This window comes from Manis pentadactyla, chromosome 4 (genome assembly GCF_030020395.1).
Source record: "Manis pentadactyla isolate mManPen7 chromosome 4, mManPen7.hap1, whole genome shotgun sequence".
NCBI lineage: Eukaryota > Metazoa > Chordata > Mammalia > Pholidota > Manidae > Manis > Manis pentadactyla.
The window spans coordinates 128,663,938-128,690,333 of NC_080022.1; the positions used below are offsets into that span (position 1 = coordinate 128,663,938).

Sequence of the window (26,396 nt, forward strand, 5' to 3'; positions counted from 1 at the left end):
TGCCTCTGATGTGCGGGACACAGGGCTGGGTCCAGGAGGTAGAGCCCTGGCAAATCGAAGTCATTGTTACCACGGAACGTGAAGTCCAGAGTGAGACACGGACATCAATCAAATTACTCAAATGCACAATCGCTTCATTGTTCTGTCCCAGATGATATAAATTCCCAAACTATTAGGTCATATCCCAAGGCAGGTAGAAAATCTCACAGCAAAAGAGGACACTAAATCAAATTTCCTTCCTGTTTAGGGTAGGTGTCTTGCTGAGAATCACTAGAAAGACAAAGACACAGGGGAGGATCCACTCTGAATGCAGCTTGAGGTGGGAAAACTGTTCCTTTAACCCACACTAATGAACCTCTCCAACTGAGCCCAAATGAAGCCCAAGGACAACCCTTAAGGTGCTGAAACCCTCGGGGCTGCTGCTGCAGGCTTTACTGTCCCAGCTGCAGAGAAGCCTGCATGTTCCCCCAACAGACCTTATCCACCTCTCATCCTGAGCTGAGGGAGGGAGGAGGGTCTGCCCTAGCTGAGAGCAGAGCACAGAGTTGGCGCTCCTTCTTCAAGAGCCAAGGCACACACAGAGTCCTCAGAGTCCTCCTCTGAGCCAACCTCCGCTTCTTGATTCTGCCTGTTCTTATGGTCTGGGTCTTCAGTATTGGACCTCCATTCTGCAGATGTTAATTCAACATCTACTAGATGCTGGTGACATAGCAGTAAATAAGACAAAGGTCTCTGATTGAAAAGAGTTCACATTCCAAAGGGGAATGCTTCCAATCAGCAAGCAAGCAAGGTCATTTCAGAATGTGGGAAACGTCAGGAAGAAGATAAATAGAGGATCCATCATGATTATTGCTGATCGTGTGTGTGTGTGTGTGTGTGTGTGTGTGTGTGTGTGTGAGAGGTTTTCTTTTAGAAAGAGTGGGCATGGGGGGTTTCCTGAGAACTGAGACTACAACAAAAAGGTGAGAGGCTGACAGTGGAATGGAAAGCATGGGGAAGGGAATTCCAGGCAGAGGGAACCACGCATGTTAGGGGATCCATGTGAAAATGATTTTAAGAAAGGACGCCAGTGTGGCAGAAGTGCAGGAATGAGGCATCAGGGCAGTGGGCAAGAACAACTCAGTCCCATGGGGAATTCATATTTCAGTCTAAGTGCACTGGGGAGCAACTGGAGTTACTGATGTGACCTCTATTGGTTCTCACAAAAAAGAGGCACAAGAGCAACTGGGAGTGGTCTGTATGGGATTCTGGGTGAATGAAATAAATGAAAAGCACAGAGGGAGATGAACCATGAGGTCTTAGTCTATGAATGACATTGGTATATTCAACTACTTTGGATTTCCCACACTCCTATTCATTCCAGGAGCACAGTGATTACAATTTAGCTAAACATCATTTGGAAACATATCTGAGGATTTAACCAGAATACAGGTGGCAACACTTCACATAAACATACAAAAAAGTTAAGTAAAAGAGGGCACAGATTCTATTTGGCTATTTTAACATGCATAACTTAAGACAATGTCTTCATTACTGACAAGTCACTTATTTAGGGTGAGCCAGCTATGCAGATATGCAACTCTTCTTGGAATAGAAGAAATTTTGTGCTCAACAGAATTACAAGGGGAAGGGGCACCAGTTCTTAACAGAAATTACAGAAATCTCAGCCGAATTAAAACACCATTTCTCACATGGTCCATGACCTTATCCCATTCATCTCCTCTCTCCTTTGCACATGTTCTTCTGTCCGATAAATCTTCATAAGGTACAGTTTCATCATTTTACTCCTCTGAGGAAAAGTTTTCAATAGTTTACCACTACTTACTGGATAAAAAATATATTCTTAGCACATTATAGTCTGACTCCATCTTCCTAGACTTATGACCAACTACCTCCACCCAAATTAGGAGTCTATTTCCTCTTCCAGGAACATGTCATGAGTTTTCTCATTTCCAGGTCTTTGCCTATAAAATTCCATTTTCCACAATCAGTAGTTCTTAACTTTTAGGAATCCTCAACCACTTTAAGAATTGGTGAATGATATAGGTCTTCTCAATAGAACAAGCGCACAGATTTCTGCACAGTTGCATGGATACCGTGACAGCCATCCTATTGGAATCCTACACATCTTTTAAGGCCCAGATCACATACGTCTCTTCCCTGAAGTATTTCCAGTCCTTTTCGCTTCATCCCACAGTGGCTGTGTCCCTCCGTGCTCATAGAGTTTACTTGCTTGGATACTTACTTGGATAAGTCACTTGCTTGGATATTTTATGGCTTTGAGCTCTCTTTTATACTATGGCCTTGAATGTTTCTCCCTTGGTGCTATTTAAATTTTTATCTACATATGTCTTTTTCTCTCACTAGAATTGGAGTTTAAGGGCAGAGAATGTTTTAGTCATCTTTGTATTCCCAGTGACTCATTCAGTGTCTGGTGTGAATTCATTAAAAAATGAGTTAATATGAATGACAAAGAATATGGTTCCCTAAAATATTAAAAACCCCATTCATGGTAGAGACTACCTTGCTTTTATCTGTGTGTTACCAGAGTTAGAGGTGCAGAATAAATGTGGCCATTGAATGATAAGAAAATAGCAATAGGAATCATTCACTGAGCATCTATACACTAAACTCCTTAAAACTCATGTGTGGTGTGAGATGAGGAGACCAAGAATTAGGTTCAGGTTTTTCATGGATAAGCAGCTGGAATGTGTTAGAACTGGTGTTAGAATTCAGGTGTGTATGACTACCTAGTAATTCCTCAGGAAGTCCCAGTGGCCTTGACCCGGATGGCCACTGGATGGCCTGAGCCAGACAGCAGTAGGGTTCTCTGTCAGTGGCCGATGCCCACACTCACCTGTCTGTCAATGGTGTTATCACCAGGCGAGGTGTATTTCCCAAGTACTCATAGGAATATTGAAACAGGGCATCACAGATGTTAGCGAAGCAGTGCTTGGCCTCATCATCCCAACGGTGCCGCAGCTGGGACAGCCAGAGGAAGGCCTGGGCATTATCCACCTGGAGAGAGTGGCAGGGGTAGAATAGGTGGGTGAGCCACAGGTTAGCAGGTAGTAAGTGGCCCCTTGGCCACAGGACACACAGTGCACTGGTGGACCTGGGTGCTGTCTCTAGACACGAGCACAGCACCCTGTGCCCACAGCACAGAAAGTATGAGCTGCTCTGATTGCATTGTTTTGCTGGGGTTTTAAAAGGTAGGAGTAGCCCCCATGATCATCTCCCAGCTCTTGGGCCAATGCAGAGTTTGGGACCCCCATGTTTAGGCCATAGCTGAGCTTCTCCACAGCCACAGTATTCATGGTATAGTTGCCCACAAACAGGGACTCACCTTCTGAGCAATCATCTTGGCCACCACATCCCGGGAATGCACATCAATGGTGCATATAGTCATGATATTCTGCCGGTCCCCCTTGGAGAGCTGGCCAATCAGCATGGTGATGAGGGTTTTGAGCTGGGCCACTTGCTTCTTGTAATAGTCCTTCATGGCGTTCTCATAGCCTTCCTCCAGCCTGGTAAATGCAATGCCCACCTCTGTGGTCCACCAGATCTGAGTGCAGGTCAGGGCTACCTGTAGCACCAAGAGGCACTTAGTAAGCCATCACCAGGACTGTCTCCACAACCAGCCCACTCATCACCCAGCAAGAGCTCACAAGTGATTGTGTGGGTGGCACTAGCTCCTCCCCTCCCTCTTCAACCAGCATGGACTAGATGAGTGAGCCACATGCTTCTAATTCCTTGGAGAGGTGAAGTGGGAACACAGTGGGAAAAAAGCACTTTCTGCCCTTGCAAAATAGATCACTTGGTTGAGAACAATCTTATCTACTCCTACTGCTTCCATTACCACCAATATCTGTAGCTCCCAGGGGAAGGGAAGGGTGGTGCATTGCAGTGAGTCATTTTCAAAAATTCTCATCAGTTCTCCCCTCTCTCTTATTACCTTGCTGAGAACCCTGTAAAGGACTCAGATGTGTCTTAGAATCCTGTCAGACCCCCTAACATGGTCTTAAGAATTGGCTTTGTGTTTCCTCTCCAGAGTCCATCTGCTGCTTCAAGCTCCCGGTCCCTTCCTCACTCTTTCTTCAAACACACCGAGTTCCTCTCCATTCCTCAAACACATTAGGCTGTTCCTTGCTTCTGAGCCTTTACCCCATGCTCTTCCCTATGCTCAGTTGCTCTTTCTCTTCTCCATTATTAACTTGTTCACTCCAGTTTTAGATCTCAGCTTAAATATCATTTCCTCAGGGGTCCCCCGAGCCCACTAGCTAGCCATATGCTCCCAGAGTACCCCGAGTCTCTCATCCAGCCAGGTCCCATGTGAAGGGCCTGACTCCCACGCCAGTCTGCAAACTCCAGTGGGTGAGGCAGGGTAGTATTGTCTTGCTCCCTGCTGGTGTCTCTGGTACTCAGCATAGGGCTTGCCACACATGGAGTTGGCTGGTTCAATGAGTTGAATTGTTTATATTTTCTCCCTACTGCAGCCTAAGAGGGTAAAGATGGACAGCCCTTGATTCTCCAAGGGATTGTTTGGATTAGGTCATGGCTGACAGTCCAGTTCCTTCTGGCTGACCCCTCACAGGCCGAGTGAGTCACATGTCTGACAGCCACTAAAGGCAGAAGGAGGTCAAGCTAGCAGAGGAAGAGCCTAGCAGAGGATGGGGGCCCACAAGGTCCTGGGTGGGAGATCACCTGAGCTGGGTAGTCAAAGAGCCACTGCTCCCTCGGCTTTTCTTCATAGGCAGTTACACCTTCTGTCATCTCGTGCCTTACGGTGGTCTTCATATGAGAAAGCACGTGGTTCAACCATATTTCCACCTGAAAGAACTCTGACTTAGATGCTGGGTTCCTAAGAAGATATGATCAGTAATATGCATTTTTGTCCATTCAGCCTGAGGGAGTGAAGAGAACGGAGCCCAAGCATGATGTATAACCCCAAAGGGCAGCCAGAAGGCACAGGGACACATTTTGTTTGTGTAACCCAGATGGTGATAGGTGAGAACGAGGCTGTTAGCAACAGCTGGTGGTGCCCATTTAGAACATGCAGGACAGTCGCAGGTGAAGGGGATGGGGGGCTGCCATCTAGAGTTCATACAAATCTTCATCTGGGTTGAGCTGGGTGTAAATAAGTCAGTGGATTCTCACAACCTTGTTCACACTGAGTATGGAGAAGTAAGCCAGGCTTATGTTTTTCAACTAAGTGCTTTCCAGGTCTGCAGAAAGAACACATTCTGAATCAAACCCCAGGGTCCTCTCATAAAACTGAGAATGTCCAATTCCTTTCTGGTACTGCAACTGCCTTCCAAGATATGGGTGGTAGAAGGTGGGACTCTATAAGAGATCCTCCCTCAAGTGTTACTTAGGACTAGACTAGACCCCCCAGGGGTAATGCTCTGCTGGATTATTTACGATAATGAACAAAGAAGGGATTATATTTTAGTGGCCGTGGCACCAGATGGGAAGGAGACTTAAGGAGAAAATTGTTGCATGCTTTGTGTTTCCTGAATTATCATGGGAGATTTGGAAGTAGTAGTTCTTGGAGCAGGGTGGTAGTTGGCTCTGTTAGGGGTAGGGCTATGGGAGGAAGTGGCTCCAAGGCGTATTTGCACAGATAAGTGGCATCTCAGGACAATGGCTGATGGCAAAGGGCATTTTCTCCCAGGGAAGATGTCAGGGTTCCTGACTCCCTGGTGGGGTGCCCCAGGGGCTGTCATTGTAAGTCTCCTGGCACTGCCAATCATTGAAAAATCCTTTTCTTGTTGACTCAGGTGGTTGTTTACATGCATATTACTCCTCTCTGCAGGGGTCTTTGGTTGGGGAAGGTGTATGAATCATGACATGTGTCCTTCCCAGAGAGAGGAAAGCAGGTGCTAGAGGCTGCTCCAACATCGGGTCAATGGAGGGAAGCTGGCAGTCCCAGGGCACAGACAGCAGTTCTGGCCCAAGGTCAAACAGGTCATCCTGAAGATTGATGCTGACTATATTTGAGTGCAGACAACTGAGACAGAGAAGACATAAGGAGAAAGGACTTTTACGTTACCTGACCACTACAGTCACAAGGCTCACTGAAGGCCACGTACTCTTCTTCCTTGCTGTACATGCCAATACTTATCTTGGTTGGTCTCTCACTGGCATCTAGCTGGAACTGCATCTTGGCCATATTGTCAAAGAGTTTGGAAAGGTGGCGTTGAACCTATGAAGGGACACCATGCCAAAGATTTGGAGAATGTGTCCAGGGATTTACTTAGGAGTATTTTTGAGAGAGCTACCATGTGATAACTGTTACCAGATTGGATACCAAACATTTAGAAGGAAGCCTGTAGGAACAATGATGACGTGAAGTCAGGAACCAACTGAATTGTGTAGAAGTGGCTTAAGAAATAGAAAACTAGCAGGAATCATGTAGTAGCTACAAACCAATGAAGCCATAAAAGTTTGATTAATTTCTGCTTAATCTACTAAAGATGGGAATAGATTGGAAGAAAAAAGTAATGGTTAATTCATAAACCCTCATCCTAAGAAAATACTACTATGCAGCAGGAGAGAGGCACAGGAGAGTCTGCAGAAGAGCACTAACACACCCAAATCCAGAGGGCCACAGGGCAGTGGTGACAGTGGCCTATGGAAGAAGTCGCCCAGTTGTTGGAACTGCTTTGATGAGACAGACCAGTATCTGGAGGATCCATAGAAGGGTGAGCAGGCTCACCCCAAGCAGAAGGCCTGGCCATGCCAGGGCTTCTCCCTAGCCCAGTATCTCTCAGTACAACCCCCTTAGGGATGCCCCGAGAAGGACTTCCAGGAGGGAGGCTAGGTAGAGCCACACTATGGTCTTGAAGGGAGGGAAAGGGCAGGTTGGAGAGGAAATAATCAGAAACTGGCCTTCTGGTAGGGCTTTTAGAAATACCAGATCTTCAGGCTGCTGGGATCCTGAACTGTGATCTTGAATTTACAATAACCAGCTTTGTGGTTTATGAGCTTGAGAAGAAGAATTCAAAGTGTAATGAAGTAAACTGTGAAGGTGCTTGAGAAGATCCCACCCACAGTGATTCGGAACAAATATCTTGATGGCATGGGTCTTTCTTTATCGAAGAAAAAATAGTGAATTAAAAAAAAAAAAGAAAACCACCACCACCAATGTGGGATTTACCTGCAACTTAAAAGAGGACTTAACTGATAGAGCAAGAGTATATAATTATTTATATACATAATTTTACTATTACATTGTATTATGTGCATATATATTAGAAGCTTTACTAAAGGAAACAGGGATAGTTAGGAAAATATCACACTGTATTGTTTTCAATTAAATGCAAGAAACATGAACTTTATGAAATATGAGCTGAAAGATAAGTTGGTAGAGGTGGAGAAATAAAGCAACACAGCAGATCTATACTAATATTAGCAATACTGAAGGACTAAATGACCCAAAATTAAACATGGTGGATAAACATGGGAAACTGTGGAAGAATGCTAAGGAGGAGGACTAAGAGATAAAAATATGTACAACTATATGAAGGAAATATACGTGGCACAGAGAAAACAGAATTTCAACTTATGGAAGTAGGATGAATCTGAAGGAAAAAAAAGTCCAGATAAATGGAATATAAATGTTACTTAAAAGCATACTGAAAGAAAACTTTTTAAAGATAATGAAAGCCCTGGTTTTCAGATAGGAAAAAACCTCAGTGTATCTTGGGAACATTAACAAAATAAAGCAAATGTGTAAACATAAATCTTTTCTAAAAATTTAATTGAAATTTTCATCTCCATAGAGATCCAAATAGAAAGAAATTAGGCTTCCCAGAAAGGTGAAATTAAAAGGTAGGCAGTCTGCACAAGTCTTCTCTGAGACACAGCAGAGCTATGTATGGAGGGATTTGAGGGGAAATTGCTGTGAATTCCAACCCCCAGCATTCAATCACTTCCATGTGAAAACTACAAAGAGTCACAGATATAGAAGGAATTGGGAATTACTCTACCATGCTTCATCTCTGGGGACGTAGAGAGGGGGTATCTACGTATAGATTTACTCAAACCAAGTGAGAAAAAAATAAAATAATATATTTGAGAATGAGTACCTCATGTACAAAAGATATAAAAGGTCTGACAATGATCTTTGACCCTCCTATACATAGACTTAATAAATACATAGTTACAAAAACAGAATGCTAATGTGATAAATATTTCAACTCCACCATGCCTGGGCTACTTTGTAAACACTGAATCTATAGGTAACAAAAAGAGAGGCTTTAACTATCACGGATAAAGAGACAGAGAAAGCTCTCCCTTTATTACTTACCAACAATCTAAAAATAATTTCAGTAAGTTAGAAAGTCACTGACAAGGACAGAAAACTAATGCATTGGTGCCATCTTTTGGCTCTGCTGGAGAAGGTCTCATCCATTACTGGTGGTACAAAAGGCTGCAATTCCTATAGAGGGGATTATGTAACAAGACCACATCATTTACCCTATGACCCAGCAATCTGGCTTCTGGAAATTTACCTGGAAGATAGACCTCCAACAATACAAACCTCAAAGTTATTCAATGCCAGTTATTTGTAATTGCAAAACAGTATTAAAAACCTATGGTATATTCGTCCATGGAGTTTGATGCAGATGAGAAAGATATCTTTGAATTGATACAGTGATGTAGGGAAAATGGAACATCCTATAGCTAGGATCCTCACCTGAACCTAAACTACTTGATGATGTAACCGGCCTGCTGCTAGGCTACTGCTTCCACACCTGTACACAAGGAGCTATTATTGACTGAATCACTATATAAAGACTTCTGGCCGGTGCTCTGGGAAGAAGCAGAGATGAAGGAGGATTATGGACCTGCGGACTGCTGGATGTGGATGTAATTCTAGTGCTCGAACTACTGCAGGGAGAGTAAAGCCGTGTATAAACCCTTTTACCCCAAGACTGCTCGGTTGTCATTTCTTGGCCTCACTGAAACCATAATGAACTTGCCCAGGGCTGAAACCCTCAGGCAAGGCAGGTGAGAAGGGATGAAAGCAAAGGAACCCACAATAGTGATGCCATAGCTCCCCTCCCATCAGCTGTTCTGATGTTCAGACCTTTGATACATAGCAGTGGTTCTCAAAGTGTGTCCCGAGACCAGCAGCAGTGCTTGGGGAATCCTTACAAATGCAAATTATTTAGCCCCACCCAGACTTACTGAATCAGAGACTGTGGTGCAGGCCCTAGGAATCTGTATTTTTACAACTCTTCCAGATAATTCTGTTGCCCTCTCAAGGTTAGAACTGTCTACAGCTCCAAATAATAACAGTGAGTGCTTCAATTAGTTACTTTACTATGTTCTGAAAACCTGTAACACAGCAGGCATCTCCCATTTCACAGACGAGGAAAGTTCCTCAAAGAGAAGTGGTACATCAAAGACTATGTGGTTACCAAGTGGCTAGAACCAGGGGCTAGAACCCAAAAGTTTGGACTGCTCACATCCACTCCTTCTACAACCACCCAATGTCCAGTTAAGACAACTTCCAAGCTTATCTCCCCATGGGAATTTTAGCTCTAACTTTGGACCACAGTTCACTGGACCCCTCTTCATAATGAAATCAACAGCATTCTCTGTAAAAGCTTAGCTCTTTCCACCTTTGCCATCCTCAATGCTTCTCCAGTTCTACTTTGGGGAGCCATCACCCCTGATAGGCTGGAGGGCCCCCAGGAAGCCATGATGGGGGATGAAGAAGCTCTGAGGTTAGGGATGATGCTGGTGGCAATGCAGGTCTGATACTCTGGCAACATTGCCAGAGAGAGGAGGCATCATGCGGAACCCACACCTCTCCCGCTGGGAGCTCCTGAGGCCTTCTGGACGTTTCTACAGATGCTCCTTCAGCTTACCTGTTGTGGAGCTGTGCCGTTGGAAAGGATGTCTAACAAATCAGAAGAAGAGAGAAAGTAAAACCTAGGGAAGGCAAGCCTTTTGGTATCCAGGTACTCTGCCAGGGCTTTCTCACACAGGTACAATCTGAGGGCACAGACACAGAATTCTTAATTAAGTTTGCCTAGGTGCATAGATACACAGACCTTGATGTGAACATACACAATATATGGAATACATGCAGAAACGAGTGCAAGAAACATAGGTATTGCAAACATAAACACTGATACATTTCCAACAGAATGAACACCATACTATTACCAAATCCAGGCACACACAGAAACACATGTACTCACTCTTTCACTTGGGCAGTTAAATAGGTCAGGAGCTCAGAGACAGAATGGGGAGAAGGGAATATCATCTCCTGCATTACAAGAGGGGGCAGCTAACAGACCATCACCTGCTCTGAATATCTTCTAGTTTTTCATAAAGACCTGCTTTGGCGGTGGCTTCCACTACATTCGGAGTTTTCTGAGCATCATAAGCTAGCTCCTTAAAGTCAGCGTCAATCCCTTCAAATCTTTTAGAATCCTGCAAATAAAAATGTGGAAAAACATTAACTACCACCCCCCTCAGTTCCAAAATCTCCCCTTCTGAGGCAAGTCAGGAGCAGAAACCTGTTCTTAGGTTGTCTGAAGATGCTAAGAAAGCGATACCTTTCACCTCCAACGGCAGTTCTCAAACATTTTTGTCTTCAAACCCCTTTACCCATTTAAAAACACTGGAGAGTATGAAAAGCTTTTCTGTATGTAGGTGTTTCTTGTGTCTACCAATACAGTTTTCTACATTAGCAGCTAAAGCTGAGAAATTTAAAAAATATTTGCTAATTCATTTAAAAAGTAACAATATTAAGCTCATTATGTTAACATAACATGTTCTTTTATCCAAAATAATTATATTCCCCCAAACAAAATAACTTAGAGAAAAAAATGGCATTGTTCCTTTTCTTCTCCTTTCTTTATTGCAAATCTCTTTAATGTCTGACTTTAATGAGATGACTCGATCCACTTCTCTGCTTCTGCATTCAGTGTGTGGTGATAGCATATGTCATGCAACCTCTGGAAAACTCCCCTGTATGCTCATAGAAGAATGAAAGTCTTAAGGGAAAATAACATTTTAACATTATTATTAAGACAGTTTTGACCTTGACTTTTGACTCTTGGAGGTCACTGGACCACACTTTGAGAAATGTTGGCATCAAACACAGAACTCCTAAGTCAGGTAGATAGTGAATCCAGTATTCTTTCTGGGTCCATACAGAAGTTTAGGCAACCAAACTAGGTTTTTCCTCAGCACTTGTGATGTCAAAGTTAGATGTCATCATTTTTCCCAAACACACATCCCCCCAGTGTTGTTGAAATGATTCTGACAATAACATATGTAAAGCACTTTAGCTCAATACCTGGTACCTAGAGTTTGTGGTATTATTATTACTATATAACAACAGTTACAATGGTATGTGCTCTGTGCACTGTTTTAATTGACTCCCTGAAAGAGGTACTAGTATTAGTCTCAGTTTACATCGGAGGAAACCAGGGCACAGAGAGGGTGACTTTCTTACAACCCCACAGCTGCAAGTGGCAGCATTCGGACTCAGGAGCACGCTGCTGGCCCTGTCTGCCCCAGACCTCTGTAATCCACCCCTCTCCAGGAAGACTTAGACTAACAGGGCCACGTAAAGTGAATTATGATTCCCTAATGAGATACTTGGCTCCAGTTACGGGTGGAAAAGATATCAAGGTTATAAAAGTATTGGAAATACCAGCATAAATGTTAAAATGAAAAAGAGCTGAATTGAGAGAACTATAATTACACCAACAGCAATTATGTAAAAATATGTATATACATAAACAAAAATTGGGACATATTCTTAATGAATGAAAATAGTTACTAATTAGGTTGTAAGATGACTGATTTTGTTTTGAGATTGTCTCTATTGTTGTTTTGTTAATCCAAACACATATTTACATATTTTACACACACATTTGTGGCACTGTTGAGCAGTTAATGATACTGATTCTTTATTGTATTTCATTGAAAGTCCTCAAATGTCTCCGTTAAAGTCTTTACCAAAGCCTCCATCCATGTCTTCACCTCCTTATAATTAAACCTGCTCTTCTTCAATCACTAGCACTGGAGATAAATAAAACCTGGCTTATTCAATTTGGCCTAATTACAAAAGCTCTGACAGAATTGTTTTCTGTTAGTTTCCACTCCAAATGTGCAACCTTTAATCTGTATTATTACATTAAATATGCTTTTGCAGGATGAGATGGGAAAATAAAATGTTTTGATGGAATGTGCTTTAAACTTTTTAGCAAGACCTGGATGTCATTTGACATTTTGGAATTAAACTAATTTGTAAGCAAAGACCTTGCTCTGCTGAAGGGACCCAGAGAAAGCCTGCCAAAAAAAAATTCTTTTAATGAGTTAGAGTCCACTGAAGGGGCTAAGTTAATGGCACATTAATTAGGACAAATTAGAAAGGGCTATCAACCACAGGGAAGGTAGTAAAGAGAAGGACGCATATTTTAGAGAAATTCCGTGTTTCATATTTAGCTGAAGACTGGTATTAACCATGTGGCACAGGCCAGAGGGTTACAGAACAGCTTGCTGCTGAGAAGGAATGTGAATATGCTTGGAAACAGTGCTCTCTGCCAATCGATAGCTGCATTGTAATCATCTATGGGGCAACCCATGAGCAGCTCACCACAAACTGCAGTAGCAAAATATTTTCTCTCTCTTCTCTTGTGTACATGGGCTTTTTTAAAATCCAGGTTCTCTTTTGCCCACCCACCCAGGGACAAACTGACTGGTGTGCATTTCACCTTCTTTCTTTTCCTCTGCCTGACTTTTGGTGGCTCGTGAAGCAAGCATTTGTTGAGTGAGGCCAAGGCAGGCAGCAGAGAAGGAAAGGTCTAGAGGACGAAGGAACTGGGTGCTCTTCCCTTGACTCGGGAAGGGAACAGAGAGGGCAGGGTTTCCTTAGCAAGTACCTGGGGCAGCTGAGCCCGGATATCTTCAGATCCAATGAATATACTCTCCAGATGAGACCACGTGCGCTGTACATCAAACCAGATGGCGATGACAGCATCGGCTGTGGACAGCTTCCTCTGCCAGCCCGACACTTCTTCTAGGAAGAAAGCAACATACTTGGACGTCATCAGGTTCTGAAGCTGCACTTGGTTATCCTCCAGGCCCTCAATGAGGCCTTCGTCCGACCGCAGCAGGGGGATGTTGGTCCACAGGTGGGGCTCATACTGGAATTCCATGCTGGCCCAGGTGGCCTGCAGCTCCTTCAAGGTCTTCTCCATCCCCATCTCCTTCACTGCTTTGTCCACAATGCCCCGGACCTCGTCCTCAAAGCGGTGCAGCTGGAGCTGCAGGAGCTGTGCCAGTGTCGTGCCCTCACCCACGGTGAAGCTCACACCCGTGGCCTGCATCAGCTGCCCCCAGTGCCGCCACTGGATGGCCGGATTCTGGAGCTCAGCCACAGCCCTCAGTGAGGTCAGAGTGTTCAGCACAGTGCTTTCCAGGCCCGTGAAGGCATCCCAGGCCCTGACTTCCTTGTCAAGGTTCCGGATGTGCCTGGCAAACCGCTTGCACTCCACGTCCATGGCCTCCACGTTGATATCCCTCCACATGGTGGTCTCCCAGGCATGGATGCTGGAGGTCACCACCCCAGCGGTGTCCCAGAGCTCCTTCAGCTGGCAGACCTCCTTCCTGCACTGCTTTAGCTGCTTGTAGTCTGGAATGCTAACCTCAAACAGGCTGGCAGACTCGGCAGTGGAGGCCATGGTCGATTCCATCTGCTGGATCTTAGTGTGCCAGGCATCCAGCATTTGATAAGGGTCAATGCTGTCAAATCTACAAGACACAATGTGTTTCCTTTGTAAGTACAGCACACTTATTAGTAATATTATTGCTGTACAGGCCCATTTCCTAGGATCATCAAAGTACCACCAACTCCAATATTTACTTTTTATTTTTAGTTGAAGTGTAGTTGACATATAATATTATATTGGTTGCAGGTGTACAACGTGGTGTTTCAACAATTATATTCATTATAAAAGGCTCATCATGATAAATGTAGTTACCAGATGTCAACATATGAAATTATGAAATTATTGACTATATTCCCTATGCTGTACTCTTCATCCCCATGACTTACTTATTTTATAATTAGGAGTTCATCCCTATTAATTCCCATCAACTATTTTGCCCATCCCTGCACTCCTCTCCTGTATGGCAACCATCATTTGTTTTCCATATTTATGTGTCTGTTTCTGCTTTTTTTGTTTGTCTCTTTGTTCTGCTTTTCAGATCGTACATGCAAGTGAAATCATATACTATTTGTCTTTCTCTGCTTGGCCTATTTCGCTGGGCACAAACACTTAGTATCTGAGCAAAGAGCAGTGAGTTTCACCAAAGCCTGGCAAGAAAAGACATTCAGGGCAGGTTGGAGTAGAGTGAACACAACCCACTGGAGGGAAGACACTCTAAGAGGAACTCCCTGCTTGGATCTTTTCTTCACTTCTGAGAAGGTAAAAATGCTCCTCTTCTCCTCCACCTCCCCCAACCCCTTATCCAGGGTAGAGGGGAGTCATTCCTTTGTTCGAGCCCCATTCAGACTCTGCTGCCACTCACTGGCTTCCAGACAACCTGTCTCAAAGGAGCACTGCATGTTACCGCAGATGCTAAAAGCCAAAGCCTGCCAGGAGCTGCTAGTGGGAAGTCGTCTTTAAGCGAGAGGGCTGGCACTTAAAAGTCCAGCACTGACCCCATCTGGCATCACTTCCTCTTGAGCAGTGGCTCTCAGTCTTGGTTGCATATTAGAATCTTCTGGAAGCTTTAAAATCTCCATGCCCAGGCTGCTCCCCAGATCAATTAAATCAGAATCTTTGGGGTTGGGGTGTGCGCAATGGCAGTTTACAAGCACCCCAGGTGACTCCAATGTGCTCTGCTGGTGTCCTTGTCTGTGGTGAGACTCTGATGGCCCGCAGTGCTTTCCTCCAAGTCTGAGGACCTCTGCTGGGAGCCATGGAGTTTGAACACAAAGCCCTCAGCAAGGCACTCCGCAGTCACCATCAGTTTCCTTCACTGTGTGCTTCAGCTCGGGCTCCTCATCTAAGTCCCTTTTCCAGGCTGTGCTCAGCCTCCCCTCCGCCCTCTCTGGTCTGCTCTGCCTGAATCCTGGGTGGCCCCTGGGTCTGCACTTGCCCCAATAAACACTGTATCTAGCTTTGGAGTTTTAATTCACGCACCCTCATCCTCTTTTCTCCAACGTGTATAGCAGGTGTCCTCTGCTCCTGGTGCTCAGCAGCGTTAACCTACTCGATGCTGCCACCCGCCCAGACCTGCTTTCCTGGTTTGGCTTCTCCATGTAAGAACTCTACATACAAAGGAACCCACATGCACAGATGATGTTTCTGTGGCCAGGAGCACACAGAACCCAGTGTTCAAGGAGCCTCTCATTTTCCTCTGCAATCTCTCTTTACACTTTTTCATAATCACCTCTTTCAGGTTTACTTGTTTCTATGTGCTTGTGTTAGGTACTGGGGACACCACGACTTACATGTGAACACTGCGTTCCTCTAAAATGAGAATAGGGCATCCCAGGGTCCATCCTCAAGGGGAAAGTTGAGAGGACATGAATGACTAGAGAACTGGCCGTTTCCTCCAACTGAGTGTGCGTATCCGTATGTGTGTATTGGCTGGGAGGATGTGGAGGGGAGGGGAGAAAGGAAGAGGACAGCATACAAATTCCCTTTCTTGAACTGCCTCTTCTCTCAGTCCTCTTTGGAAATACTGGACTTGATGGATGGAAAGTGATCCTAATTAGAGTCATTTACCCAAACTGCTCACCACTTAAGCCTAATTGTCATGCAACACAATATCAGTTATGCATACCATTAAATTAGTGTCAGATTAACTTTGATGCTTGCTATGTTTGATTCCGCTTGTTCCATCTAAATAGTTTTTGGCCCTTGTGTTACAGTGGTGGATTTACTCCTCAAGGGAATGAGGCTGAACAACAGTGCACGTCTTCACTGTTCTCCAGCTGCCAGCTGTCTCAGAACAGAATATGAGTTTGGAGACGACAGAGCTGAAGAGGGCCCTTCATCTTTATAGGCAAGGAACCCTCTCTCCCATGAGAACAGTGGAGAAAGAACTAGAAGGAAAGAAATGTAACATCCTCAAGGCAAGCAGTCCAGCAGGGAAGATCACCATACCTGAATGGTCCTGCTTATTCTTAATTTCCAGAGACTAATTGTCAGTGTGTAGGTTCTGCTTTTTATCTTGACTACAGTGAACTTAGCCTCTTGGTATTAGCACAAGATCGACTAGACAAATTCTAGTAGCCCACATGCTGTTTAATATATTAATGGAGTAAAATTCAAGAATAATTTAATAGGTAAGATATGTGCTATTAGAGTTTTGGGGGTGCACACAAAAGAAGATAAATGATCTTTCTAACCATTCTTTCCTCAGCACATATGAACATCCTTGGTTCCTCAAATATTTGTAAGAGGTGATCATTTGTCAAAACTATCCCGAACTTCATCTACCCTGTGGCATAGTTTTTGCTTATAGTTTAAATTTGTGGACAGTAATTTCCTGCAGCTAAGCACACATAAAAGTTAATTTGGCCTAAGTAGTGAAAAGGACCTCTGGACATGAGGGCAGGTAACCTTTTTCCCATTTAAACACTGTAGTGTGAATTGTCAGGATAGCCACAGACCTGATTAATGTGCCTAATAAACTACAAGCGGTTCTCTAAACCCAGGGGAGCAATACAGTACAAAAACAAGAAAGCAATAGGAGGGAAAATGGTGTACTAAGTCTTTGAAATTGAAATAATAATGCAAAAGTATTTTAATCTAAAAGAGAAATGTCTGGAAAGTCTGGATGAATAAAACCATAATTAAGAGAGATGGAAATAGGGTGTTCATGCATGTGATCTTGGAAAAATGACTGATGCCAGCCTGACCTAGACTTGAGCATAGAGAGAGAAAGAGCAGTAAGTGACTTAAATTGTTTTGTGGGAAGCTAGTAGTTGGTAAAGGGTAACCTCAGACCATACGTGTATACAACGAATGATGACACACCTCTGCTTGATACCCCCCAGGTACTGTACAACTCAGCACATCTGATCTGAACTTGTGTTCTTTCAGCTCTTCCCATCCTGTGGCCCCCATCTGCGTGAGCAGTGGAACAGTCCCTTCCAATGACTTGTCCAAAATGAAAGAGAACAAGTGGCTAACTCTCAAGATGGCTCCAGCACCCTCTTCTAGGGGGTGTGAACTGCCTCCCAGTGGGGGCTGAAGTTGGCATTCAGTGAACATGACTACTTACTCATTTTTGAAACTGTCCTGAGGCTGTAAGTCCTTGAGGTCAGGGACTGTGTATTACTTTAAAATCCTAGCCCTTGCATCATTTTTGCTGACTCCACTGTTGAGACCACAGCCTCTTTTGTTCTATGGAAGCCTGAATCATGTGAATGAGTCAAATTAGCTGGAAGAACAGGGTCAAGCTGAACTAGTCTAAAACTAGTCTAATGAACTATAGATATGTCCCTGGGAGATTTAATGACCCATGTTGCTTTTTTCCCCAGTGATTGAAGAGATGGTAGACGCTGTCCAAGCGAGACAGAGGTCCTTCTTCCCTCCTGTGTGCTCTCTGGGCTATTTGGAAAGCCTTTCTTCCTCTAGTCATCATGCAGGATAGTACCCAATGGGAGGGGGTCTTCAAGAAGGCTCTGCAGCTATTGCCAGAATCTGGTTGCCAGCCAACTAAAGCCACTAATGTTCCCCATTAAGCTGGAGCCTGCAGGGGTCAAATGCTTTGGCTAAGAAACCCCTGAGTTACCTTGGTCTTGAGATGGATAAGATGTCCCGGAATCATTCCTAAGGTCACGGAAGACTGAACAAGAGAGTGCTGCTGGAAGCACAGAATATCCCTTTCACTCAAAGAGGAGAATTAGTCTCCAATTTTAAGAGTTCTAGAAAGCCCTTGAATCTGAGTATGATGATTTAGCCAATTACTGTGAAGTGAGAGAGCTCAACTAGGAATATGCTGACACAGCTGAGAGTTTGGACTAAAAGAGGAAGTAAAACGTGACTTGGACATGAAGAACCTCAACCCAAGCAATGTGATGTCACCCAGCACCTGTCAGACTGCAAGGGCCTAATAAGACACTTTATTTCTTTTTCTTCCTCAAAGACAAGATAAATGGGAGCTTAACCTATAGTCTAATTAGGAATAGACACTTGCATGCATCGAGGAATGCACCACAGGCTGCATTTTAGAAATTCATCAATGATCTCAAAGTGAAGGAACCAGAACTAAACTCATTTGCTACTCACTGTATCTAAACATTTTAAACACACACATTCACACACACCAAACTAAGAAACGAAACAAAATGAATTGACACCCATGAAGATTCCTTCATCAGTAAATCCGCAATTCTGCTCTAGTCCTGAAGGTTTTCTTGAGGAGAGAAATACATCAAAACTGCAGTAATGTTTTAGATTTCCACACTGCTGTGAGCAGTTCTTTTCAAAGCATTCTCTTCCAAAGATTTGTCTGCATCTCATATTAACAGATGCGAATTTGGAAAACTCACCTAAGGGGAGTGATATCCTCATAGCCAGCAGATAAAGTGCTAAGAAAGAGAAAAAAAATAGTGCAGCCACTAAATCAAAAAACAACAGCCAATCAATACACGTACACAATGTAACCATGAAGGAGGAATACCAGATTTCCATCAGATGACTAGCAAATGAATATTGTCCTTTCAACCAATCTCAGAAGCCTGTTTGGGAAGCCATTTCACCAAACCATCTTGGGAATTCCTTTTTTGAAATTTTCTTAAGAGAAAGTCTTAAGACAGACTAATGCCAAGGTTAGTAGTATCATTATTTTTATGGCTGCTGCCATGGTGTGATTGTTAACACTAAGCAGTATTACTCAGCTTGATATCCTACCTCCCTCAACAGCTTTCGCTCTACATGACCAGTGCTGAATTTTAAAAATTCAACGGCATGACCAAAAGGAGTTCCACAAGTGTTTTGAACAATAGATGTTTCTTAGGAATGAGGGCATAGCTACTAAGGCAATTATTCTAGAGGGAGACAGACTCAGTTTTAACGTCCTGGTTTGATTGCTGAGAAGAGAAGCAGTTACTTCCATCTAGAGCAGCAGTCTCAAACTTGGCTGCATGCTGGAAACACCTGGGGAGCTTTACAAACTACTGATGCCAGGTCTTACCCCCAGAGAATCTGATATAGTTGGTCTGTGGGGCAGACTGGACATTGGAAGTTTTAAGAGCTCCCTGGGTGGTTCTAATGTGCAGCTGAAATGGTAGCACCCTGCTTCAGAGTCCTGTGTTTTGTCTCTCTATACACATCTTTTGCAGTTTTAAAAATCTGCCCTTCCCTTCCTCTCAACACACTCATTTTGTACTCTCTAGCCCCAAGTATAATACCTGGGGGAGAGTAGCTGCTTAATAAATGTTTGGTGAACATTATTCAGTAAGAATAAGTAGACCCTTAACTGTGGGCTAGGTTGGGTGACCAACAGCTCCGATGTGCCTGGTACAGAGGGACTTCCCTAGATGTGTGACCTTTCAGTGGTAACATGGGAACAGTCAAGGGAAAACCAAGAAGGTTGGTCACCCTAGTGCCAGATACTATGCTAAACACTTGGAAAGGGTATTGCTTTAATCCTATCAGCAACCCAATGCAGTGCATGCTATTTTTAACCCCATTTTACAGACAAGGAAACTGAAGCACAGACATATGGAGTGGCTTCCTGACCTGGGCATTAAGCCTGAGATTAGACACTAGACAGCCTGAGTCCAGAGTCCATATACTTAATCATTATGCTCTATTTTCTTTCAGTAGAGTTGTGATTTTTGTTTGTTTCATTTGTTGCTTTAACATGTACCTCCCAATGTAGTATTTCAGAGCCTCTGATGCTGAGCAGTAGACCAGAAGCAGACCCTAGCAGACTTACCCACTAAGGGAGGAAACCTCAGAGAATGGAACCTATGTGTGCGTGCACACTGTGCACACATGTGAATGGTGTTGCCCATCCTATAGTTGTTTTATGTAAAGACCCATTAATCACAAGTAGGGAGGTGTCTGAGCATTACTAAGCTATGAAAGAAGTAAACCCTTCACCTCAAATCCTTCCTAATTTAGGCTACCAAAATGCCTTCCAAAAGTATTTTAAAATTCTATCAGCCATAAAAGAAAAGGAGTTTTTGAGAATTTAGAATACCAACAGTTTAGTGAAAACTTCATAATTATACCACATACAATCCCTTTATAGACCTGGAGACACAGAAGTTTCTAGACTTTTGAAGGCAAGGTCTTTTGTTTGTACAACCTGTGGTCATCTCATGCAGGCCCTGAGAGGATGCTGCCCAGTCGAGCCCCACATCCTAACTGTAATGGAAGGGAAGACTGTTAACTAGTCTTAACTTGCTAGAAGAACACAAACTCAACAGAAAGACAGTCCGTAACTCAAAGGTGCCATGTTTACAAGTAAGGAGGCAGTGATGGTGACTGATCCATACCTGAAGGGAGCTTCTTGGTGGAATCGCTCGCAGAACCACTGCTGTTCAGCATCAAAGGCTGTGCACCGCTGGCGGAGGACGCTCATTTCATTTGCTTGCAGTGGGGCCACCTGCTGCCTCACAGTAATGGCCATCTTTTTTATGTTGTTCCATTTCTCAGGCAGCTCCTGCAATGGACACCTCACTGTGGTCAGACCCACATTGTTCCCTCCCTTCATCACAGTCCTGAAATTGGACAGACCCCAGATATCTTCACATCTGCTACAACACCTGCTGCAATGCCGTCATATCATTTGTTCATTCTCAACAACTCCCCTTCCTTGACTTACCTCCCTAGTCAGTTGTTCTATAGACGATCACATACTTTGGGCTCAACACTATCCTTCTTGCCCTCAGCCTCTGACCCAGTAACCCTTTCCCTTTTTATATTTTCCAAGAATACTTGGTTATTTTCTGTAACACCCCACACTTCCTCTTAGACCACCTTAACACTCCTCAGATCTGCTCTTTTCTCCTCTGAAGGAAAATAATTTGTTCACCCTTAATTCTGGAAAAAAAACCTGACACACTTTGTCCACATCAATTCTCCCATATATCCTCCAGAATTACAGTGTTTCATATTTATTGAGTTTCCACCATGTGCTAGATATGACACATACCTTATACATATTGTTCTAAAATATGGGCCTTGGGCAATTGCTATGCCCTGTTTCTCATTTTTTTCAATCCACCTCACCAGACTCTGAAATCCTGAAACTCCCCCACTCTTTCTTTTATTAGGAAAACAAATTTTGCACTGACCTCCAGCTGCTTAAACACCGTTTTTGGCAATTCTTGTCCATAGGTCTTCAGCAATTCAATAGTTTGCTTTAAGGGTGCAAACATCTCATCAGTGCTGCCCTGCCGTTCTATAAGAGCCATAAGGTGTCCCATAATCTCAACCAATCCTTTACAATTGCCTTTTTCCACTTCCTTGAGCAAGCCACTCTCACTACTTTTTATGAACACTTCAAGGTCGGCCAAGCTAAGCAAAACACAAACAGAACATGAGGAGCCACTCTCCTGCCTCTCCTTAAAAAGCAGATTTATTTATTGCCCCCAAAATATAGCTATTGCAATGGAGAACCTTCCATGTGCGCAGCTCTCTGCATAGACTGTACACTGATGGTAAGAATATGAGCCTTTTCAGAAGTGTCAGAGTCATGAAGACAAAGATGAACACTTTGATGGAGACTCCAGAGACACAACATATTAGTAGGACAGCTGGGGAAATATGAACATGGTCTGTAGGTTAGTTAGTAGTTATCATCAATATTAACTTTCCGATCTTGACTGTACTGTGGTTATGCAAGATGTTATCATTTGGGAAATCTGAGTGAAGGTAAAAGTAAATAAATGAATCAAATAAACAAATAAAAATACACTGCACAGGAGGGGGCGGAAGATGGCGGCGTGAGTAGAGCAGCGGAAATCTCCTCCCAAAACAACATATATCTATGAAAATATAACAAAGACAACCCTTCCTAGAATAAAGACCAGAGGACACAGGACAATATCCAGACCACATCCACACCTGAGAGAACCCAGCGCCTCGCGAAGGGGGTAAGATACAAGCCCCGGCCCCGCGGGAGCCGAGCGCCCCTCCCCCCAGCTCCCCGCGGGAGAAGAGCAGGCAGAGCGGGAGGGAGACGGAGCCCAGGACTGCCGAACACCCAGCCCCCGCCATCCGGGCCAGAGTGCAGGGCCCTCGATACTGGGAAAACAGGGCAGCAAGAACAGTGAGCAGGCACTGGAGGCTGGGCGACAGAGGACATAAGAAAAGCGCGCGACCATTTTTTTTTTTTTTTTGCTTTTTTGCTGCTTTGTTTTGGCGAGCGCTTTTTGGAAGTCTTAAAGGGACAGGGACCCCAATATTAGGGAAACAGGGCAGAAAGACCGGTGAGCAGAGGCCTGAGGCTGGCACCGGAGAATAAAGAAAAACGAACGACCACCTTTTTTTTTTTAATTAAAAAAATTTTTTTTTTTAATTAAAAAAAATTTTTTTTTTCTTGTTTTTTTTTTTGTTGTCGTTGTTTTGTTTTGGCGGGTGCTTTTTGGAAGTCTTAAAGGGGCAGGGCGGGCCACTTAATCCAGAGGTAGGGAATCCGGGATCTCTCGGCACCCTAACCCCTGGGCTGCAGGGAGCAGGGAGGACCCTTACGGAGATAAATAGCCTCCCAGCAGCTCCTGCTCCAATGCGACTCCACCATTTTGGAGTAGCTGCCCGAGCCAGGCCACGCCCACAGCAACAGCGGAGATTAACTCCATAGCAGCCAGGCAGGAAGCAGAAGCCCTGTCTGCACGCAGCTGCGCAGCACAAGCCACTAGAGGTCGCTGTTCTCCCAGGAGAGGAGGGCCACAAACCAACAAGAAAGGAAGTCCTTCCAGCCGTCACTCGTCCCAGTTCTGCAGACTATTCCTATCACCATGAAAAGGCAAAGCTACAGGCAGACAAAGATCACAGAGACAACACCAGAGAAGGAGACAGACCTAACCAGTCTTCCTGACAAAGAATTCAAAATAAGAATCATAAACAAGCTGACAGAGATGCAGAGAAATACGCAAGAAAAATGGGATGAAGTCCGGAAAGAGATCACAGATGCCAGAAAGGAGATCGCAGAAATGAAACAAACTCTGGAAGGGTTTATAAGCAGAATGGATAGAATGCAAGAGGCCATTGATGGAATTGAAATCAGAGAACAGGAACGCATGGAAGCTGACATAGAGAGAGACAAAAGGATCTCCAGGAATGAAACAATATTAAGAGAACTGTGTGACCAATCTAAAAGGAGCAATATCCGTATTATAGGGGTCCCAGAAGAAGAAGAGAGAGGCAAAGAGATGGAAAGTATCTTAGAAGAAATAATTGCTGAAAACTTCCCCACACTGGGGGAGGAAGTAATCAAACAGACCACGGAAATACACAGAACCCCCAACAGAAAGGATCCAAGAAGGGCAACACCAAGACACATAATAATTAAAATGGCAAAGATCAAGGACAAGGAAAGAGTGTTAAAGGCAGCTAGAGAGAAAAAGGTCACCTATAAAGGGAAACCCATCAGGCTAACGTCAGATTTCTCAACAGAAACCCTACAGGCCAGAAGAGAATGGCATGATATATTTAATACAATGAAACAGAAGGGCCTTGAACCAAGGATACTGTATCCAGCACGACTATCATTCAAATATGACGGTGGGATTAAACAATTCCCAGACAAACAAAAGCTGAGGGAATTTGCTTTCCACAAACCACCTCTACAGAACATCTTACAGGGACTGCTCTAGATGGGAGCACTCCTAGAAAGAGCACAGCACAAAACACCCAACATATGAAGAATCGAGGAGGAGGAACAAGAAGGGAGAGAAGAAAAGAATCTCCAGACAGTGTATATAACAGCTCAATAAGCGAGCTAAGTTAGGCAGTAAGATACTAAAGAGGCTAACCTTGAACCTTTGGTAACCACGAATTTAAAGCCTGCAATGGCAATAAGTACATATCTTTCAATAGTCACCCTAAATGTTAATGGGTTGAATGCACCAATCAAAAGACACAGAGTAACAGAATGGATAAAAAAGCAAGACCCATCTATATGCTGCTTACAAGAAACTCACCTCAAACCCAAAGACATGTACAGACTAAAAGTCAAGGGATGGAAAAACATATTTCAAGCAAACAACAGTGAGAAGAAAGCAGGGGTTGCAGTACTAATATCAGACAAAATAGACTTCAAAACAAAGAAAGTAACAAGAGATAAAGAAGGACACTACATAATGATAAAGGGCTCAGTCAAACAAGAGGATATAACCATTCTAAATATATATGCACCCAACACAGGAGCACCAGCATATGTGAAACAAATACTAACAGAACTAAAGGGGGATATAGACTGCAATGCATTCATTCTAGGAGACTTCAACACACCACTCACCCCAAAGGATAGATCCACTGGGCAGAAAATAAGTAAGGACACGGAAGCACTGAACAACACAGTAGAGCAGATGGACCTAATAGACATCTATAGAACTCTACAACCAAAAGCAGCGGGATATACATTCTTCTCAAGTGCACATGGAACATTCTCCAGAATAGACCACATACTAGGCCACAAAAAGAGCCTCAGTAAATTCCAAAAGATTGAAATACTACCAACCAACTTTGAAGACCACAAAGGCATAAAACTAGAAATAAACTGTACAAAGAAAGCAAAGAGGCTCACGAACACATGGAGGCTTAACAACACGCTCCTAAATAATCAATGGATCAATGACCAAATCAAAATGGAGATCCAGCAATATATGGAAACAAATGACAACAACAACACTAAGCCCCAACTTCTGTGGGACACAGCAAAAGCAGTCTTAAGAGGAAAGTATATAGCAATCCAAGCATATTTAAAAAAGGAAGAGCAATCCCAAATGAATGGTCTAATGTCACAATTATCGAAATTGGGAAAAGAAGAACAGATGAGGCCTAAGGTCAGCAGAAGGAGGGACATAATAAAGATCAGAGAAGAAATAAATAAAATGGAGAAGAATAAAACAATAGCAAAAATCAATGAAACCAAGAGCTGGTTCTTCGAGAAAATAAACAAAATAGATAAGCCTCTAGCCAGACTTATTAAGAAGAAAAGAGAGTCAACACAAATCAACAGTATCAGAAATGAGAAAGGAAAAATCACGACGGACCTCACGGAAATGCAAAGAATTATTGGAGAATACTATGAAAACCTATATGCTAACAAGCTGGGAAACCTAGGAGAAATGGACAACTTCCTAGAAAAATATAACCTTCCAAGATTGACCCAGGAAGAAACAGAAAATCTAAACAGACCAATTACCAGCAACGAAATTGAAGAGGTAATCAAAAAACTACCAAAGAACAAAACCCCCGGGCCAGATGGATTTACCTCAGAATTTTATCAGACATACAGGGAAGACATAATACCCATTCTCCTTAAAGTTTTCCAAAAAATAGAGGAGGAGGGGATACTCCCAAACTCATTCTATGAAGCTAACATCACCCTAATACCAAAACCAGGCAAAGACCCCACCAAAAAAGAAAACTACAGACCAATATCCCTGATGAACGTAGATGCAAAAATACTCAACAAAATATTATCAAACCGAATTCAAAAATACATCAAAAGGATCATACACCATGACCAAGTGGGATTCATCCCAGGGATGCAAGGATGGTACAACATTCGAAAGTCCATCAACATCATCTACCACATCAACAAAAAGAAAGACAAAAACCACATGATCATCTCCATAGATGCGGAAAAAGCATTTGACAAAGTTCAACATCCATTCATGTTAAAAACTCTCAGCAAAATGGGAATAGAGGGCAAGTACCTCAACATAATAAAGGCCATCTATGATAAACCCACAGCCAACATTATATTGAACAGCGAGAAGCTGAAAGCATTTCCTCTGAGATCGGGAACTAGACAGGGATGCCCACTCTCTCCACTGTTATTTAACATAGTACTGGAGGTCCTAGCCACGGCAATCAGACAAAATAAAGAAATACAAGGAATCCAGATTGGTAAAGAAGAAGTTAAACTGTCACTATTTGCAGATGACATGATACTGTACATAAAAAACCCTAAAGGCTCCACCCCAAAACTACTAGAACTGATATCGGAATACAGCAAAGTTGCAGGATACAAAATCAACACACAGAAATCTGTGGCTTTCCTATATACTAACAATGAACCAACAGAGAGAGAAATCAGGAAAACAACTCCATTCACAATTGCATCAAAAAAAATAAAATACCTAGGAATAAACCTAACCAAAGAAGTGAAAGACTTATACTCTGAAAACTACAAGTCACTCTTAAAGAAAT

General features: G+C 43.4%; 1 protein-coding gene across 1 annotated transcript in view; it reads right to left on the reverse strand.

Annotated features, from left to right (window-relative positions):
* Nucleotides 1-26,396, reverse strand: part of LOC118931226 (dynein axonemal heavy chain 9-like) — a 349,376-nt gene that overhangs the window by 254,677 nt on the left and 68,303 nt on the right. Inside the window, 9 exon segments of the mRNA XM_057500855.1 lie at nt 2,858-3,018; nt 3,347-3,586; nt 4,705-4,830; nt 6,053-6,205; nt 9,882-10,008; nt 10,322-10,452; nt 12,918-13,788; nt 20,507-20,673; nt 21,308-21,530. Of these exon segments, the coding sequence (XP_057356838.1) occupies nt 2,858-3,018; nt 3,347-3,586; nt 4,705-4,830; nt 6,053-6,205; nt 9,882-10,008; nt 10,322-10,452; nt 12,918-13,788; nt 20,507-20,673; nt 21,308-21,530 (2,199 nt within the window).